The sequence below is a fragment of the Lepisosteus oculatus genome, chromosome 21 (assembly GCF_040954835.1).
Source record: "Lepisosteus oculatus isolate fLepOcu1 chromosome 21, fLepOcu1.hap2, whole genome shotgun sequence".
Taxonomy (NCBI): domain Eukaryota; kingdom Metazoa; phylum Chordata; class Actinopteri; order Semionotiformes; family Lepisosteidae; genus Lepisosteus; species Lepisosteus oculatus.
In genome coordinates this window covers 1268042-1285712 of record NC_090716.1, presented here as the reverse complement: position 1 = coordinate 1285712, position 17671 = coordinate 1268042, and the positions used below count along the sequence as shown (strand labels likewise).

At 44.3% G+C, this 17671-nt stretch overlaps 1 protein-coding gene across 6 annotated transcripts in view; it reads right to left on the bottom strand.

The window, feature by feature from the left end:
- The window catches only part of LOC107076205 (uncharacterized), a 75709-nt gene that overhangs the window by 11649 nt on the left and 46389 nt on the right, over positions 1–17671 (bottom strand). For all 6 annotated transcript variants that reach the window (XM_069181731.1, XM_069181735.1, XM_069181733.1 and 3 more), the window contains 7 exons: positions 11531–11617; positions 10339–10422; positions 8205–8279; positions 6386–6451; positions 5351–5464; positions 3183–3227; positions 2522–2596 (listed from right to left, as the gene is read on the bottom strand). In XM_069181731.1, the coding sequence (XP_069037832.1) occupies positions 2522–2596; positions 3183–3227; positions 5351–5464; positions 6386–6451; positions 8205–8279; positions 10339–10422; positions 11531–11617 (546 nt within the window). The remainder of the gene's footprint in view (positions 1–2521; positions 2597–3182; positions 3228–5350; positions 5465–6385; positions 6452–8204; positions 8280–10338; positions 10423–11530; positions 11618–17671) is intronic.

The window sequence follows — 17671 nt, the reverse complement described above, 5'->3', positions numbered from 1 at the left end:
CCATCACTCCTGACTGGACAAAAGAGGGATCAGCTGTCTGTGATCAAAACCACCAAAGAGCATTAAAATTAGGGACCTGGAACATCAGGACCCTCATGGACTTTCCACTTAACGACACCAGACTTGGTTTTCTGACATAGTGACGTAGGAACCTATCAATCATAAGTGTGAAGCTACAACATCAACAAGCAAGGTAGAGGATAAAAGAAGAACTTGTGACATGAATATCATGTAGTTTAGAGTCAAGGCCATGGAAATTTAACATATTACAGACATAAACTTTATTTTTGATCACTTTACTGCCACAAGGACTATTTCATGGCCCAAACACACAAGTCTCATGAGACCTAAGGAAGAGGTCACCCAGACAAAGAAAGAGGGGATCCTGATGAGAGTTTTGATCATCTATTCAATTGTACTAATGATTGCATAAGCAAGCACACAGACAGACACCTCATGAAGTTTGCTGATGACACAGCCCTGGTCAGTTTATTAAAGGACACAGAATACCATCATGGGCCCGTCCTTCATGATTTTACTAACTGGTGCAACGAGTCCTCCCTAAAGTTAAATGTTTCGAAAACAAAGGAACAGGTTATTGATTTTAGGAAAACTACCACACCCCTCAGCCCACTACAATTGATGGTCAGCCTGTTGAAATTGTCGATGACTATAAGTACCTGCGACTGGTCACTGACAAAAACCTAGGACAAATGTTGTGACACAATCTATAAAAAAGGCCAACAGAGACTCTTCTTTCTTAGGAAACCCAGGTACTTTAAGGCAGATAAAACTATTCTTACACTTTTCTACAAATCATTCACTGAAAGTGTCTTCACATCCTGCTTCACTTGCTGGTGTGGCAACATGAGCACCAGTAACTGTAACAGGCTGGTCAATTAGGGAATATCAGGGGCAAAATAATCAGGAATAATCAAATCAACTGAAGTATCCTTTACAGACAGAGGGTGACTAAGACAGCCAAAAGCATCAGGGAGTGTGTGTGTCTCACCCCTCCATTGTGAATTCACACTTCTCCCATCTGGGAGACGCCTCTGTGCCCCCAGGTGTAAAACCAGCAGACTCAGGAAATCTTTCATTCCCACTGCAATCACACTCTTAAACAACGCAAAGTGACTACTTTGTCTCTTATTTCTTATGTCCTGTAACACTGCTGTATTCTCTTCCCTTTGATGATGTGTATTTGTCAATGTGTTGTGTTTGACTGTGCCAAAAAAACAAATTTCCCCTAGGTGACAATAAAGCTCGTATTGAATGGGACTGAATTGGTTTGAGTTCGATTGGATTGAATCTAATTGAATCAAATTGATGAGAATTTTGATCATCTATTCAATCTGGACTCCACTATCAACACTAATATATTAAATTCCAAGCTACAACACCCAGTGAAGGAGAAACCTGGAACTCCTACAGCACATGAGGAGGAGGTGAAAGTCTTCACACAAATGTAGAACAACTGAGCAGAAGGAGGAGACAGAATTCCTACTGAAATGTTTAAGCACTGTAGACGGGAATTAACACAACACCTCACTAACACACATACACAACTGAACTGTAGAGGTCATCCCAAATCAATTCAATGATTTTATCAATCACCTTTCAGTGGGATCTCTGTACATCCTTCACATGCAAGATCACTGCAGGGATCCTCCTGAACCACCTCATTCTTCTTGTGAAACAGGTTCCACTGGAATCCCATTATAGATTCAGTATCTCATCAATCAAGTCCACCATAGTTTTCACACCCAATCAATTACAGGTATCGCAGCAAGGCTATGAATATCATTAGAATTAAGTGTTCGGATACAGTAGATTATAATAATAAGAAAAATCTTTCTCTTGGCTTGCACTGAAAATAAGATCCTGCTTAACACTGTCAGTGTGATTATGGTCCTTGACTGAACCAAGTGGAGGAGGAATATCTGGGCAGAAGCTCAGAAACTTGAGATCCAAAGGAGTCCAATGAGGCAGCAAGGTGAGGGTGTTGAAGAGAGCTCACCATGACTGCACTGAGCACCACAACCACGACAACCTGACATCTCCTGGGACAGCACCTGCTCACCCTGCCAGAGAGAGTGGGGGTCCCACACTGGCCTTATCACTCCCCTGGGGTCATGAAAGACACTCACCCTCGCCCCCAAGACACAGCCAGTGACTCTACTGCTTCGACAGACACACCTGAGTTAACAGCTGCAGCTACTGACACAGCCCAGTGCTCCTGACCTTAGTGTAGCTCAGGAGATACAGGCATGAGCAACAGGCTTCAGATAAGCTACAGTGGGCCAGGATATCAGCTGGAGAACTGACACAGCTCCCTGGCTCGGGGTCAGGACCACAGACTCCAGGCCAGAGACCTCTCCTGCACACAGTCCTGCCTTTAAAGATCTTACATCACTGTGACTGTGTCTGGATGTGCCAGCTGTAACAGATTCATGTTCAGTGTGGTCATGTGTTGAAGGTCTGCTGTGGATCTGGTGTGTTACTGGAGTATAGTACTTACCCACTATGAGCCTTTCTATGGAAGCTCTGAAAAGGATGAAGACAACAATGCTGCCAATTGAACAAGTGAAGGGAACTGCAGCAGAAAGAGAACAAAGCAGGTACAGTATCTGTTAGTGCCACACAGTCCCTCTCCCCTGCTATCTTCACCTATAGTGGGGTACCACCCTCCAGCTCTCCCTGGCTCAGTGCCTCTGACAGTACAGATGTCTGCACACAGCAGAGACCAGAGTCCACACATCGCTGTCCAGGCCTGTGGGAGGGACAGCAGAGTCCCCACCCTGTAGTGTGACCTGGCCTGGTCAGCACTGGATTGAGAGACCTCTGCAGTCTCAAGCTGCTACAAGTGGTGCTTGTGGACCAGTAGGTGGTGCTCTCTCCTCAGAACAACACTTTCTAAAGCAATTCCTCACTGTAGTGACAGGGGACAATGTGCTGTAAGAAATATCCACTTTAGATAAGAGTGTCCTATAAGTCTCTAAAGAATAAAGTTTTAATTATTTTTCTCCCTGGTACTGTAGATTTTGCTGCCCATGGTCTGCCCACGATTCAGGATGTAAGAGATCTTCTCTCGCTGTCTGGTGTTTCTGTTTTGTGTGTCTCAGGTTCTGCTTGGCCCTGCAGTGTCTCCTCTGTCACACACTGAGGTAAGAAGACCATACCTGTTCTCCTGATGCTTTGAGAAGATTTCCTCCACTTTGAATACACTGAAGAAAGAAGATACATAGACACTAAATTTAAAACATGTTTTAATTATGATATTGAAAAGAAATACTAAAAACTGTTTAATAAAACAATTTATTTGTCCTATTTACTGTTTGGTGGAAGCACTGTACAGCATGTGGCTGTTCTTACTGATGGAGTTGGAGACAGATGACAGTAACCAAGTTCTGTTTCACCCCTGTTACTCTAACTCATCACACATCTTCCTGAAAACCCTCATCTTCCTGCACCCCTCCTCTACCTCAGCTCTGCTCTGCAGCTGCCCCTCGGATGACATCACTTCCTGCAGGAGGGCCCTGAGGTGCAGGTGCCTCTGGGAGCTGCCTGAGCTCCTGCACTTGTCTGAGCCACGTTTGTGCCTCTGAAAGGAGTGTTTGTGCTGCTCTCCTTCCTCAGAAAGTGCGCCCTCGATCTTCGGGGAGTGACGTCACTGAGCCTCTGAAGTTGTGTCCCCACAAACAGCAAAAACAATTTCCCGAAAATGTCATTTAGATTTAAATCTTGTATAGGCAAACGCATGGCTGTGATACAGAGGTTTTAGGAATGCAGTATATAGTGTCTGAATTTCCTGACTGGTCACTGCTCTCTTGTGTTTGTCCAGACTATACGACTGGTATATAAATGTAGCTGTGATAGGTACCACCTCTTCATTGACCATGATTTTACCTTATTTCAGGACTCAGTGACCTACAAGCTCTAAGAGATGAGGCATGTTACAGAACTGATGGTTGTGAGACGTGGTCCCGATGCTAGTATAGATTTTGGGCACATATTGTACATATATTCCCATAAACAGGTGGTTCAAACAAAAGTAAAACATTGGTTTAGTCTACATTTTGTCTCATGAAAGACTGTTTTCTTTCAGAACTATTGAGATATTACTGTTTACATTTGTGAGGTGGCAGACCTTTTTTACATTTACAATGTAAATGACAATTTACAACATTGCTTTGATGACTTATTTTAAAATACTGCTGACACAGTACACAGCAGGGCACCAGGACGGACATACTGTATATTCCACTAGCCTGGAGAGAGAGGGCACTATTTCCCAGGATGGAAAGCAGGACAAACTGCTTTTAGTGGTACAAACTGGCACAAATGTATCTGAAATAAATCTGGTGAGAGTCATTGTTTGTGCTGCTAGTAGGCAGGGGATCTTCAGCCAAGAGGGTTAAAATATCTTAGGTCTAACTCCTCAATAAATACTTTTAAATTGTAAATCAGTATTTAGCAGCCATATCACCCTGCAACTCACAACTGGCAACCCACTGACGCTGAGCAGGTGTGAGCCTGGTCAGTACCTGGATGGGAGACCTCCTGGGAAAAACTAAGGCTGCTGCCGGAAGAGGTGTTAGTGGGGCCAGCAGGGGGCGCTCACCCTGCGGTCTGTGTGGGTCCTAATGCCCCAGTATAGTGACGGGGACACTATTCTGTAAAACAGGCGCCGTCCTTCGTATGAGACGTAAATCCGAGGTCCTGACTTTCTGTGGTCATTAAAAATCCCAGGGTGTTTCTTGAAAAGAGTAGGGGTGTACCAAATTTCCAATTGGCCCTTACTAATCATGGCCTCCTAATAATCCCCCTCTATGAATTGGCTACATTACTCTGCTCTCCTCCCCACTGAGAGCTGGTGTGTGGTGAGTGTTCTGGCGCACTATGGCTGCCGTCGCATCATCCAGGTGGGGCTGCACATTGGTGGTGGTGGAGGGGAGTCCCCATTACCTGTAAAGCGCTTTGAGTGGAGTGTCCAGAAAAGCACTATATAAGTGTAAGCAATTATTATTATTAATTATTATACAAAGCACATAAATAACTTCCTGAGCTTAGTTTTATGTTGAATTAAAGCAACACTGTATCAGTAATAGATCCAGCTGCTTCCTGTGATTCTCTAGAAAACTCCTTGTTCTTATCGAGTGTCTGTTGGAGAGAGATTGTGAGTCTGCTCTCATTCCTCCCAGTGCAGTCTGGGATTCTTTCTCTACTGTATCTCCATCACATCGCTTCATGTGTTTTCCGGAACTGAAACCTAGCAAGGAGAGAGGCTAGATCTGAGCTCTTCACACCGAATCTCTCTCTCCTGGATCTGAGAAAGCTGTGTTCTTACCTTGAATATAAATCCCACAGAGAGAGGAGATCAGTGATGAGGTACAGGCCAGTCCAAAACCTGCTTTAACACTTGTGTCTGGTGTGTGGCTCTTGAAGTACTCCCACAGAGCAACTGGGAACACAGGGAAAACAGAACAGAAACAAAAACATCTTCCCCTTCATTTTCTCTGACTTATTGACTTCATTTAGTGACTCACTAGTGACTCAGCCCCTGTCTGTGAGGTTTCTATGACCTCTTAGTGTCACTGTGAAGACATCACTCCATTACTACAGCAGTTGTAGCAAAGAATGGCACACAGGCAGGTGTGGAACAATGAACTATGGATTAAAGAAAAGTTATTTATTACAGTACACTACTGATCGGACACCTTTATCTCAAGCTAGCTGTCTCCCACTGTCCCCTGTTCTCTTCGGTTTTCTCTCTATCTTTCCAGCGTCAACACTATAACATCCTATAACCTAGGAAAATGGGCAGAGACACCTGGTGGGCTATTACATGTAATTAAAACATTTATACATCCCTATATCACTTTACTACAAGAGTAACAGGAAATTCTGTGTGAATCTACAGGAGGAAAACATGTAGAATCCACACACTTCTCTTAATAGATTCAGTGACACAAGAATAAATAGGGACACAATCATGACAACAAGCTCACAGGGTGTGAGCTATTGTGCTGTATTGCACTGTTTACATACTATGAGTTTGATTTTAATGTGAACACTACAATATGGCACTGTAACTGTTTTGTAGCAGCAGTAATACACTGGCTTTATAAGTGAACAGGAACACAGGACCAGTCCACTAACAGGGCCTGTCCAGCTGGTTACAGACTGAATACTCCTGGTCTGACTGTATACTGGCCCTGAGAATCACATCACACTCACACACTGGAGCAAAGACAAGCAGCTCAGCAGCCACTATACAGGACCACAATAAACATGTGTGTGTTTATTACTGTAAATACAAGAGTTAACAGCTAATACTTCTCTGAAATTGGAAATAGAAACAATCAGTTTTAATTTTACTTACCAGACCACATCACTGTTATCACAACAAAATTAATTATTGAGAAACTGATGGAAACTGAGTTCTTCACTGGAAAAAACAGACACAAACATGTGAATTGGACACCACTCCTCAACACTGTCACTGAATTTTAATTTTAACCAGCCTCTGTTAAAAACCACTACATTTCACTCACTGCTTTCATCACCCTGTGAACTCTGACTCTCCATGCTGAAGGAGAGGAACTTCACCTCAGTCCAGACCCTCATGGTGTGATCGAACACACTCAGACTGCAGCTGAGCTGATGGCCAGGAGTCACCAGACTCACTGATTCTGTGGTCTAGTTCTACTGCTGAGGCGCTTGGTTCAGTTCAGTCATGTCAAGACAGCAGCAGGGATCAGAGAGGGAAAAGCAGACAGATTCCCCACCCTGAGGTCCTCCAGAGATCATAGCAGCACAACAGATATTGTCAGTATCATTCACAGATACACTCTCATAACCAGTACTTAGTCTATAGGAAAGATCATGATTCAGGATCTGAGCGAAACTGAAATGATAAACTGCACTGTGTATTTCTGGAGATCCAGTTACAGTGACAAGAAGATAAATAAAGACCTAGAAATATTATTCTGCATTGTGTCTACAGTTCTACAGTGAGTTAAAAAACTCAAACACTTTTTTTAAACCAGAACCACCCAGGTGGACTTAGGTTTATGATCTAAAAACGGAGCTCCTTTAAGGATCTGATCTTTGAGTATGAGCTCCCCCTGCAGGTAGATACTAGTACAGAAAAATCTCAGGACAAGAACAGGACAGGAGCCATTAACTGGTAAATCACAGAAGAGCAACAGTTACAGGTCTAACTCAGGGCAGGCAAATCCTCAAGTTCTCTGGTGATCTTTCTATGTCTGATTTTAATGGGAGCAAAAAACTCTCCAACTGAACTGTGAGCAGACTGGGGTTGTGCTCACAAAGCTGGTGACTTCAGTGTTGATGGTGCTGAAATCAAACCCCTGATCACAGCTAGAATCTCTCATGTTCCTTCTGACCCTGAGTTGTCATTTGACGTTCAGGTTAGTAATGTCACAGCGATATAACTCTTGCAGATGAGAAACACTGCTCAGCTACAGCCCCAACTGAGTGAAATAGGCCTGTCTGACAGTGAAATATTAATAAAAAAACTGGAAACAAGTCTTTATTATGCAAAGGAACAAGTAAAGGTTTATTCCATGCTGAAAAGAGAAGAAAGAAAACACAATGTTTCGGCCGTGGAGCCTTCTTCAGGTGAATAAACCAATTACTTGTTCCTTTTCAGCCTACGTATGCTGACACAGCTACCCACCTGAACTACATGTCTTTATTATGTCTCACGTTTACATAAAAAAGCTCAGTTTACATGTTGTTTGAACAGTACTGGCTCTTACTGACATTCAGAGAGGGACAGCTTACTGTGCCTTCCTTATTCTGGTCACAAATATGATCTTTTTACGAAAATATACTTTGTACTGAATTTATATTTAACAGTCTTAAAATAATTCGAAAATATTAAGTTAACAAATAAGCAAATAAAAATGAAATAACCATAAAATTATTGATTTTATAGAGTATGTACATAGTACAAAGTAAATACTATATAATCCAGGTGGATATTGCACATTGGTGGTGGATCCCCATTACCTGTAAAGCGCTTTGAGTGGAGTGTCCAGAAGAGCGCTATATAAGTGTAAGCAATTATTAATTATTAATTATTATTACCTATAATTGTGCCAAATGTGTAGATTTTCAAGATGCACCTAAAAAGAAACAGTTCTCTAAAGTGAGCTCATCTCTTCAGAACTTACCATTGAATAAAGACAGAACTGGCACATTCCTCAGAAGATTAACAGTCACACACATGATCACTTCTTCCAAAGACCCTGCAAAACAAGTCACATCAGGAGCCAAAAGCAAAGCAGTAGTGATTGCACACAAGTAGCTAATTAAAATTCTGTGCCAGAGAAATTAGAAAAGTTCATCAAGTTAACCTAGCAATCCTGCCTGATGTACTTTAATTGTTTGCCTGTGACAGTAAACATGAACACAGTACAGGCTATAAATAATCACTGCCTGCACAGAGCAACAGATTCACAGATCTCTGCAGCCCCTGACTTCAGAGCAGCTCACAGACAGACCTTCAGATGCTGAATGGGAGGTTGATGTCTGTTTCCTGAGACATCCTGTTTTATTAATATCTAAAACACATTTCTAAAAGATGTTAAACAGCACGAATGATATTTCTAACAACCCTGAATATGTCTGGAGATACCAGCAATCAGTACAGTAACCAACAAACAAGCTCCAGTATGTCCAAAATTTGGCAGCCAGAATCCTGACCAGGTCTAGTGCAAGTGATCACATCACTCCTATCCTGGACTCCTTGCACTGGCTTCCTATCAGGTTTCATGTGGATACTCACCTATAGGGCTGTGCATGGCACCTCAGTACCTGTCTGAGTTACTACCGTCCTTCTCCCCACCTCACAGCCTTCGCTCAACTGACTCTGGTCTCCTGTCTGTCCCCCGAGCTTGTCCACACTCTGTGGGTGACAGGGTCTTCTCCTGCTGCACCCCAGAGCTCTGCAACTCTCTCCCCACGGATATCAGAGAGTCACCCACCCTGAGCACATTCAAATCCAGACTCAAGAGCTTTCTCTTCAGAAAGGCTCTTATTAATTTGTCTGTGACTGCACACTGCATCTTCTACTGCTCATTAATCTTCTACATCTTCTACAATACTCAGATCTATATACATATACAGTACCTGACACTGATGGGGCTGTCTCTATTCTCTCTAACTGTATCTCTGACATAAAAACTTGGATGACTCAAGATTTCCTTCATCTAAACTGTGACAAGACTGAAGTCATGTGTATTGGACCCCATCAGCTTTGAAAAGCCAGTGCTGTAACCCTGTGGACGGTACTGTACTTGAGCTTCAGTCTAAACTGAAACACTCGGGGGTGATATTTGATTCAGGCTTGACATTCGACCCACATGGGCAGCATATTGTCAAAACATCTTTCTTTCACCTCAGATATATCGCTAGACTGTGCCCGTTGTTATCACTGTGGCTGAAAAGCTGGTCAACACATTTGTGTTCTCTCGAATTGACTACTGTAATGCTCTACTCGCTGGAGTATATAAATCTACTTTGAACAAACTCCAGATCTGTCCAAAATTCAACAGCCAGAATCCTGACCAGGTCTAGTGCAAGTGATCACATTACTCCTGGAGAATTTCTAATCCCTTGTGTTTCCCTTAAATGTGTTATCTCCTTTATGAACTGTTTTCTTTTGTTTAGTGTTCAATCTGTGCACTGGATTTTCAGAGATGACAAACAAGCATGGTCCCACATGCAGTACAGTAATAAAGAACTGTGACCAATCGTCACAGTATGGCAGACTTGGTACCTAAACAAACTGAATAAATCCAGCATTCGTGTAATAAAGGAAGAGAGGAGAAGAAAAAAGGAAACCAGAGGTGTGAAAGTCAGAAGGAAAAGAAGAGATAAAGCAGAGAAAGGAGAGAAGGGGGGAGTCACAATCTTCAACTGTCTGTCAACTGTCTGTGTCAAACTTTTCCACTTCACTAGCGAGACGTCAGACTTTGCTCCATCAGGAACAACCTGTTCCCCACCTTCACTCACCAGGGAGGGGTGTGATGCACTTTCTCCAGCTTGAGAGAAGCAGGTTTTCCCTCTGTGGCCTGACTGCAGTTTTTATCTGCCTGGATATTCTCTTTTAAACTTCTTTAAGAGTGTGCAGTTCGTGTCCTTTTGTTTCAACTGAATCTTTTACTTTCAGTGTATTGCACTTTGGGAATACACATTAGAGGTCTTTATAAAATAAAGTTTATTCTTATTCCTACAACCCATAACATCCAGATAATTACAGTCAGAAGAGCAGAATGTGCTCTGAGATGAAATGAACAAACTTACCTTCAGTTACACCCCAGAGGACAAATGAAATAGACAATAAGACACTAGGAGCAAAGAGGAATGTCCTAACAAGCACACGTTTATCTGCGGAAAGATAAAAGATGAGAAAAAATAAAAAAAATATTTAGTTAAGGTGTAAAAATAACATTCAGATGTCAAGTTTCATGTATTTATCAGTTAGCAGGAAATTCAGTAATGTCTCCATTACTGCTTCAGTTCTATATACAGAACAGTCAAACTGCAGGAGTACTAATTCTAGACTTTACACACCTAAACTGCCTCCAGTGACAAACAGATAACTAGACTTCTGTTTCTTCTGTTCTTTAAGAACTTCATAAAACTGACAGTTCTACTACAGTTCAGTGAAAAGCTTCCACACAGGTACTGGGTGATGTCACTGTGTTCTTCACAGAGCTACTGGGTGATGTCACTGTGGTCTCCACAGAATTGCTCCACATTGTGTCTAAAGGACTGACAAAGGGGTCAACACTGGAGAGTACTGGACAGCTAAGCTGAGATCTTCTGCATCTAAACTTGACTGTGCAAGAACGTGAGCCTTACTAACATATATATATAAATCCTTATATAGTGCTTTTCGGGACACTTCTCTCAAAGCACTTTACAGGTATTGGGTATCTCCTCCACAATCAGTGTGCAGCCCCACCTGGATGATGCTCCAGTCCTCTCACACACACAAGCTCTCGGTGGGGAGGAGACCAGAGTGATGAAGCCAGTTCAGAGATGGGGGATATTAGGAGGCCATGACTGGTAAAGGCCAGGGGGAAATTAGGCCAGGACACAGGGGTAACACCCCTACTCTTTTCAAGAAATGCCCTGGGATTATGAATGACCACAGAGAGTCAGGACCTCGGTTTTACGTCTCATCCGAAGAACGGCACCTTTTTTTACAGTATAGTGTCCCTGTCAATATACTGGGGCATTAGGACCCACCTAGACCACAGGGTGAGCGCCCCCTGCAGGCCCCACTAACACCTACAGCAACCATTTTTTCCCACAAGAGGTCTCCCATCCAGGTGCTGACCAGGCTCACACCTCCTGAGCTTCAGTGGGTTGCCAGTTGTGAGTTGCAGGGTGATATGGGCACTAACCACTTTCTCTGTTCATATTTATTAAGTGGACAGGCAATGTAACTCTAACTCATAAGATAATTTAAAATTTAAAATGTACTTACCAAAACAGATGCAGATATACATTAGCATCCAAAGTACTGGTGCAGAAAAGGCCAAGAGCAGTGCCCCCACATGTATTGAAGAAAAGCCTGAAGAGAGAACAGAACAGACCATTGAAAAACCCGGCTTTCTGCTTTCATCTGTATGTACTGTGATGTCACAGGGGGCACAGAGATCAGATGGGCACTTATATAAGTGTGGCCTGGCCCACAGGCACTCACTTCCAGAGTCAGTCTGACAGTTTAGCAGTGTTTATTGTAATACACAAAAAATTGGAGAAAAATAAATTGAACTTCAAGAAAGCCTGAATGGTAGTTTGAGCTCATGACTGACTTAAAGTTCCCTGTCTAAATACATATAGGATATTTCTCTTTGAAAAACACCGAAAAAGAAGAAACATTTTCTCTCCAGACTCATACTCCATATGCCCTGTCCATGCCTGTTTTCCTTTCAGTGTCCTCCTCTGGTCCTTAGTTGAAATCCAGTTTAAATCTCCTCTTGTAGGTCTTACAGTTTTTATTTCTCACAGTTCTGTTCTTTCATTCAAGTCTCTGCTTATATCGCTCTTTTCCTATCTTGGTCTAGTCACGGTTATTTTTGTTCTTTTTATCAGATTCCAAACAGCTGAATATTTACAGCAAAACACAGCTCTTCGCCTGCAGTAGAGTAGTAGAGGAGTTTATTGCCATAAGCACATGTACATTGGAATTCGTATTCACGCTGATCTCTTGGGAAATACTCACACCACACAATGTAGACAGTTCATTACAAACATAATAAATAATAACAGCAGAACAATAAATATGTAGAGCGCAGGAGGGAGAACAGTCTGTCACAGGATGATTGGGATCCTGAATGAGGAATTGGGTTTATTGCGACAGCAGATGATGTCAATCTCACCGATTGATGGTCAATCACATCCTATAATCCTCTGTGCTGTTGCCACAACCCTTTGTAGCGCATCTCTGTCATGCACAGTAGTACTGCTGTACCACACACTGATGCCACTAGTTAAGACACTTTCTAAGGTGCTGCAGTAAAAGTTCATTAGGAGCTGCTTCTCCAAACCACATTTCTTTAAGCACTGCAGAAAGTGCAGGCGCTGTTGTGCCTTTTTCAGGCTACAGTGTTGTGAGACCAAGCCAGGCCAGTGGTGATCTGCAGGCCGAGGAACCTGAAGCAGCTGACAGTGTCCACTGCTGTGCCCTTGATCCTGAGTGGGGCAAGACTCCCTCTGGGTCTCCTGAAGTCCACATGAGCTCTTCTGTCTTGTTGAGAGTCAGGGCCAGATTGTTGTCAAAGCACCATCTTGTAAGATGCTCCACCTCACTCCTGCGTGCAGACTCATCGTTGTTGTTGATCAGCCCAATAATAGTGGTGTCATCAGGAGACTTAATAATGTGGTTGCTGCTGTAAGTGTCTGTACAGCCAGGACTGAGACAGCAGCCTTGTAGAGCTCCAGTGTTCAGGATCACTGTAGAGTAGATAATGTTGCCAATTTTCACCACCTGAGGTCTGTCTGCCCGTTGGAAATCCAGTATCCAGTTGCAGATAGAGTTGCACAAACCCTGAGTTCTGGGGCCAGCTTGGTGGGAACAATTGTGTTGAAGGCCGAGCTGTAATCTGTAAACAGCTTCCTAACACAGGAGCCCCGTCTGTCTGAATGTCCGAGGGCAGTATGAAGTACTAGAGATACGGCATCATCAGCTGACCTCTTCAGGCGGTGAGCAAAGTGACGTGGGTCAAGGGAGTCTGGGATAGAGCGGTTTATATACAGTAGGACAATATTAGTCCTTTTCCTGACCACTGAAGTGAGATGTAACCGTGAAATGGAGTGGTATGCTCCCCTGATAATAGTGATCCAGTGTGTTACTGCCTCTAGGGTGAACGGAGACGAGTTGGAAGTGCTTTGGTAGCACTTTTTTAAGGCTGCAGTGGTTAAAGCCCCCGCCAGGACAGAAACAGTTTCAGGATGCCTGTTTTCATACTTGCTGATGGCCCTGCACAGATTCAGCATCAGCATGCGGGTGAATATACACAGCGGTCATAATAACGGCCCTAAATTCACTCGGTAGGGAAAACGGCGACATTTCATAGTGAGGTACAGTATTCCAGATCAGGTGAGCAAGATCTGTAGACAATTTCTCCATCAGTGCACCAAAGTTTATTAATTATGAAACACACTCCAGCTCTTTTCTCCTAAAGGGCTCTAAATCTCCAGTCCAGGAATGTCTGTCAGTAGTAGGTGATGGTCAAACACATATTTTTGGCTACAAATGAGACATAACATGTAAATATACAACATAAACAAGAGAGCTACACGTGAGATGTCACCATGGGACAGGGCCATCTTAGTGTATGGCGTCTACCTTCTCTGGTTCTGTAATACTTCCCAAACGTCATGTGCTCCTGCTATCAGCTAGAAAGTAGAACTACTGTATATAGGCTGGAATAGAGAGCACAGCATTTAAGGGTATTATTTTATCCCAGAGAATTTTTCATAGTGCAGTAGGAAGTGCACCTCTGTCTCTATTTCTCCCCGCTGGCAGTGGGAGCACAGCCTGTCCTCTCTGGGCAGCCAGGTCTGCCTGTGTCCAGTCTCTATGGCCAGGCTGCGGTCATTGAGTCTGTCCTCTCTGGGCAGCCAGGTCTGCCTGTGTCCAGTCTCTTTGGCCAGGCTGTGGTCACTGAGCCTGTCCTCTCGGGGCAGCCAGGTCTGCCTGTGTCCAGTCTCTATGGCCAGGCTGTGGTCATTGAGTCTGTCCTCTCTGGGCAGCCAGGTCTGCCTGTGTCCAGTCTCTATGGCCAGGCTGTGGTCACTGAGCCTGTCCTCTCTGGGCAGCCAGGTCTGCCTGTGTCCAGTCTCTATGGCCAGGCTGTGGTCACTGAGCCTGTGCTCTCTGGAGAGCCAGGAGCTATATCACCCTGCAGTTCACAGCTGGCAGCCCACAGAAGCTCAGCAGGTGTGAACGTGGTCAGTACCTGGATTGGAGACCTCCTTGGAAAAATTAATGTTGCTGCTGGAAGAGGTGTTAGTGGGGCCAGTATGGGGCACCCACCCTGCGGTCTGTGTGGGTCCTAATGCCCCAGTATAGTGACGGGGACACTAAACTGTAAAAAGACACTGTCCTATTAAAAGGCCTCCTAATAACCCCCCTCTCTGAACTGGCTTCATCACTCTGCTCTCCTCCCCACTGAGAGCTGGTGTGTGTGTGAGAGGACTGGAGCATCATCCAGGGGGGGCTGCACACTGGTGGGGGTGGAGGAGGGGATCCCCATGACCTGTAAAGATATCTGAGGGGAGAGTCCAGAAAAGAGCTATATAAGTGTAAGGTATTATTATTATTATTATTATTATTATTATTATTATTATTATTGAATTTCTAATCCCTTGTGTTCCTTTGTCTTAAATTTGTTATCTTTATGAACCATTTTTTTGTTGTTTTGTGTTCAATCTGTGCACTGGATTTTCAGAGATGACAAACAAGCATGGTCCCACATGCAGTACAGTAATAATGAACTGTGACCAATCGTCACGGTATGGCAGACTTGGTACCTAAACAAACTGAATAAATCCAGCATTCGTGTAATAAAGGAAGAGAGGAGAAGAAAAAAGGAAACCAGAGGTGTGAAAGTCAGAAGGAAAAGAAGAGATAAAGCAGAGAAAGGAGAGAAGGGGAAGTCACAGTCTTCAAAGTCTGTCAACTGTCTGCGTCAAACTTCTCCACTTCACTAGTGAGACGTCAGACTTTGCTCCATCAGGAACAACCTGTTCCCCACCTTCACTCACCAGGGAGAGGGTGTGATGCACTTTCTCCAGCTTGAGAGAAGCAGGTTTTCCCTCCGTGGCCCGACTGCAGTTTTTATCTGCCTGGATATTCTCTTTTAAACTTCTTTAAGAGTTTGCAGTTCATGTTCTTTTTTTTCAACTGGATTTACTTTCAGTGTATTGCACTTTGGGAATACATCATTAGAGGTCTTTATAAAATAAAGTTTTTTCTTATTCCTACAACCCATAACATCCAGATAAATAATAGTCAGTTATGATTATTATATCTGCCTGTGTCCACTTTCTGTGGCCCAGTCAAGGTCAGTGAGCCAGTACTTCATCAGGGTCTGTTAATCCTTCCTGTCTCTCACTCTGGTCAGATACTTGGCAAGTGAGTGTTGTCTGTTTAGAGTCCTGTGGTCCAGTTTCTGCTGTGTTGTTTGAATGCAGGTCTAGGTGAGGTAGCTGGAAGACTCCAGACTGTGAGAGAGACAGAAGAAAAGAGTCTGAACCTCTGAATAAGTCTAGAGAAAGAGCAGCATTCTGGGCAGGCTGAGGATGAAGGGTACTCTTGTTTTGTCTTTAAAACAATAAAGAGCAGGGTCACACTGCCGACTGAGGTGTGTCTCCCCAGGAAGTGTGTACCTTAAGACACTGCGGAGACATCACTAATACAGACCTGCTGGTTAGAAACCACAGAGGGGGATATATCCCCGCAAGGGGAGCCACTTAAGATCAAGGAACCCGGAGGGGATCTGGGACACAATGACCAGTGAAGACCAGGTGGCCTGGGCAGTGGATTTAAAACTGCAGCGCTGGCCATGTGCCTCATTACTCAACACAGCCAGGTGGCGCAGGGTCCGGCTCCAGTGGCTACATGCAGACAGGAAGCCGAAGGGCAGCCTGGCAAAGCATCAGGTGAGCCAGTAGTTGCTAGTGTGTTCGTTACGCTGAGGAGCAGATACAGCCCCGAACAAGTAGCAGAACCTGTTGTTGCCGTGTTCAACCACTAGTAAGGTAAGGAAGAGCTGCCCTGGCCAAACAGGAACAACCAAGGTTTACTCTGCTACTGCCTGTGAAGGACCAGCAACCGTGTCCTCTGCTCTGAGTCTGTAAGTGAAGGACTGGGGGCACAGGCAGTGCCAGGACTTCACCAGCCAGAGCTGCAGAAGGAGGAGATCCCACAAGCCAGGGCCGAGGCGTGATGAGAGTACGACAGGGAGTAAAGAGATACCGCTGGCAGCTCTCTGAGCCTGGGAACCCGTGAGGACAGGGCTCAGAGATCCTCGTGAGGTTATCACTCAGAGAGAGCGAGGGTGCAAAAATGTGAAGGCGACCCAGGTACGACACTGGTCATCTTGAGTCCTAGTGTTTCCTCAGTGAGAGGACACGTAACTTCCACGCTCTCAGAGAAGAGTACAAATGTGATTAGTCCGACACTCCGGGGCACGATTTTCATTCAGCTGGTTCTTGAAAGAAACCAGGACATCAGATTTAACAACATGGCTGGGGAAAGAGCCTCCTGTTCTTAGTTTTAAATGCACATCCTTGTAGTTTCCACACATGTTCTCTGGTTAATGTTTCACAGTTGATTCTGAAGAAATCCAGTTGACTTTGTCAGTAATTCTGAAAATTTCAATAATAATAATAATATCCCTACACTTACAGTATGTAGCACTTTACTGGACACTCCACTCAAAGCTCTTTACAGGTCATGGGGATCCCCTCCACCCCCACCAGTGTGCAGCCCCACCTGGATGATGCTCCAGTCCTCTCACACACACCAGCTCAGTGGGGAGGAGAGCAGAGTGATGGAGCCAGTTCAGAGATGGGGGTTATTAGGAGGCCATGACTGGTAAAGGCCAGGGGGAAATTTGACCAGGACACCCCTACACTTCACGAGAGATGCCCTGGGATTATTAATGACCACAGAGAGTCAAGACCTCAGTTTTACGTCTCATCCAAAGGACAGTGCCTGTTTACAGTATAGGGTCCCCGTCACTATACTAGGGCATTAGGACCCACACAGACCGTGGGGGGAGCACCTCCTACTGGCAGTTGTGAGCTGCAGAGTGATGCTGGCAATAATACTTACTACATATATATAGTCCCTTGCAGTCTCCACTGCTCGAGACTAAAGAGATTCAGTTCCTCAGCCTGTTAGTGTGGGACACTCCCTTCAGACTAAAGAGACTCAGTTTCTCCAGCCTGTCAGTGTGGGACACTCCCTTCAGACTAAAGAGGCTCAGTTCCTCCAGCCTGTCAGCTGTAATACCTGTAAAAGCAATGTACCCATACAGTATCTCCATGGCTGCAGGACGAGTCTCCAGTCAGTCTGTTAGATCCTCTAATGACAATTACGCACAAGTAATCT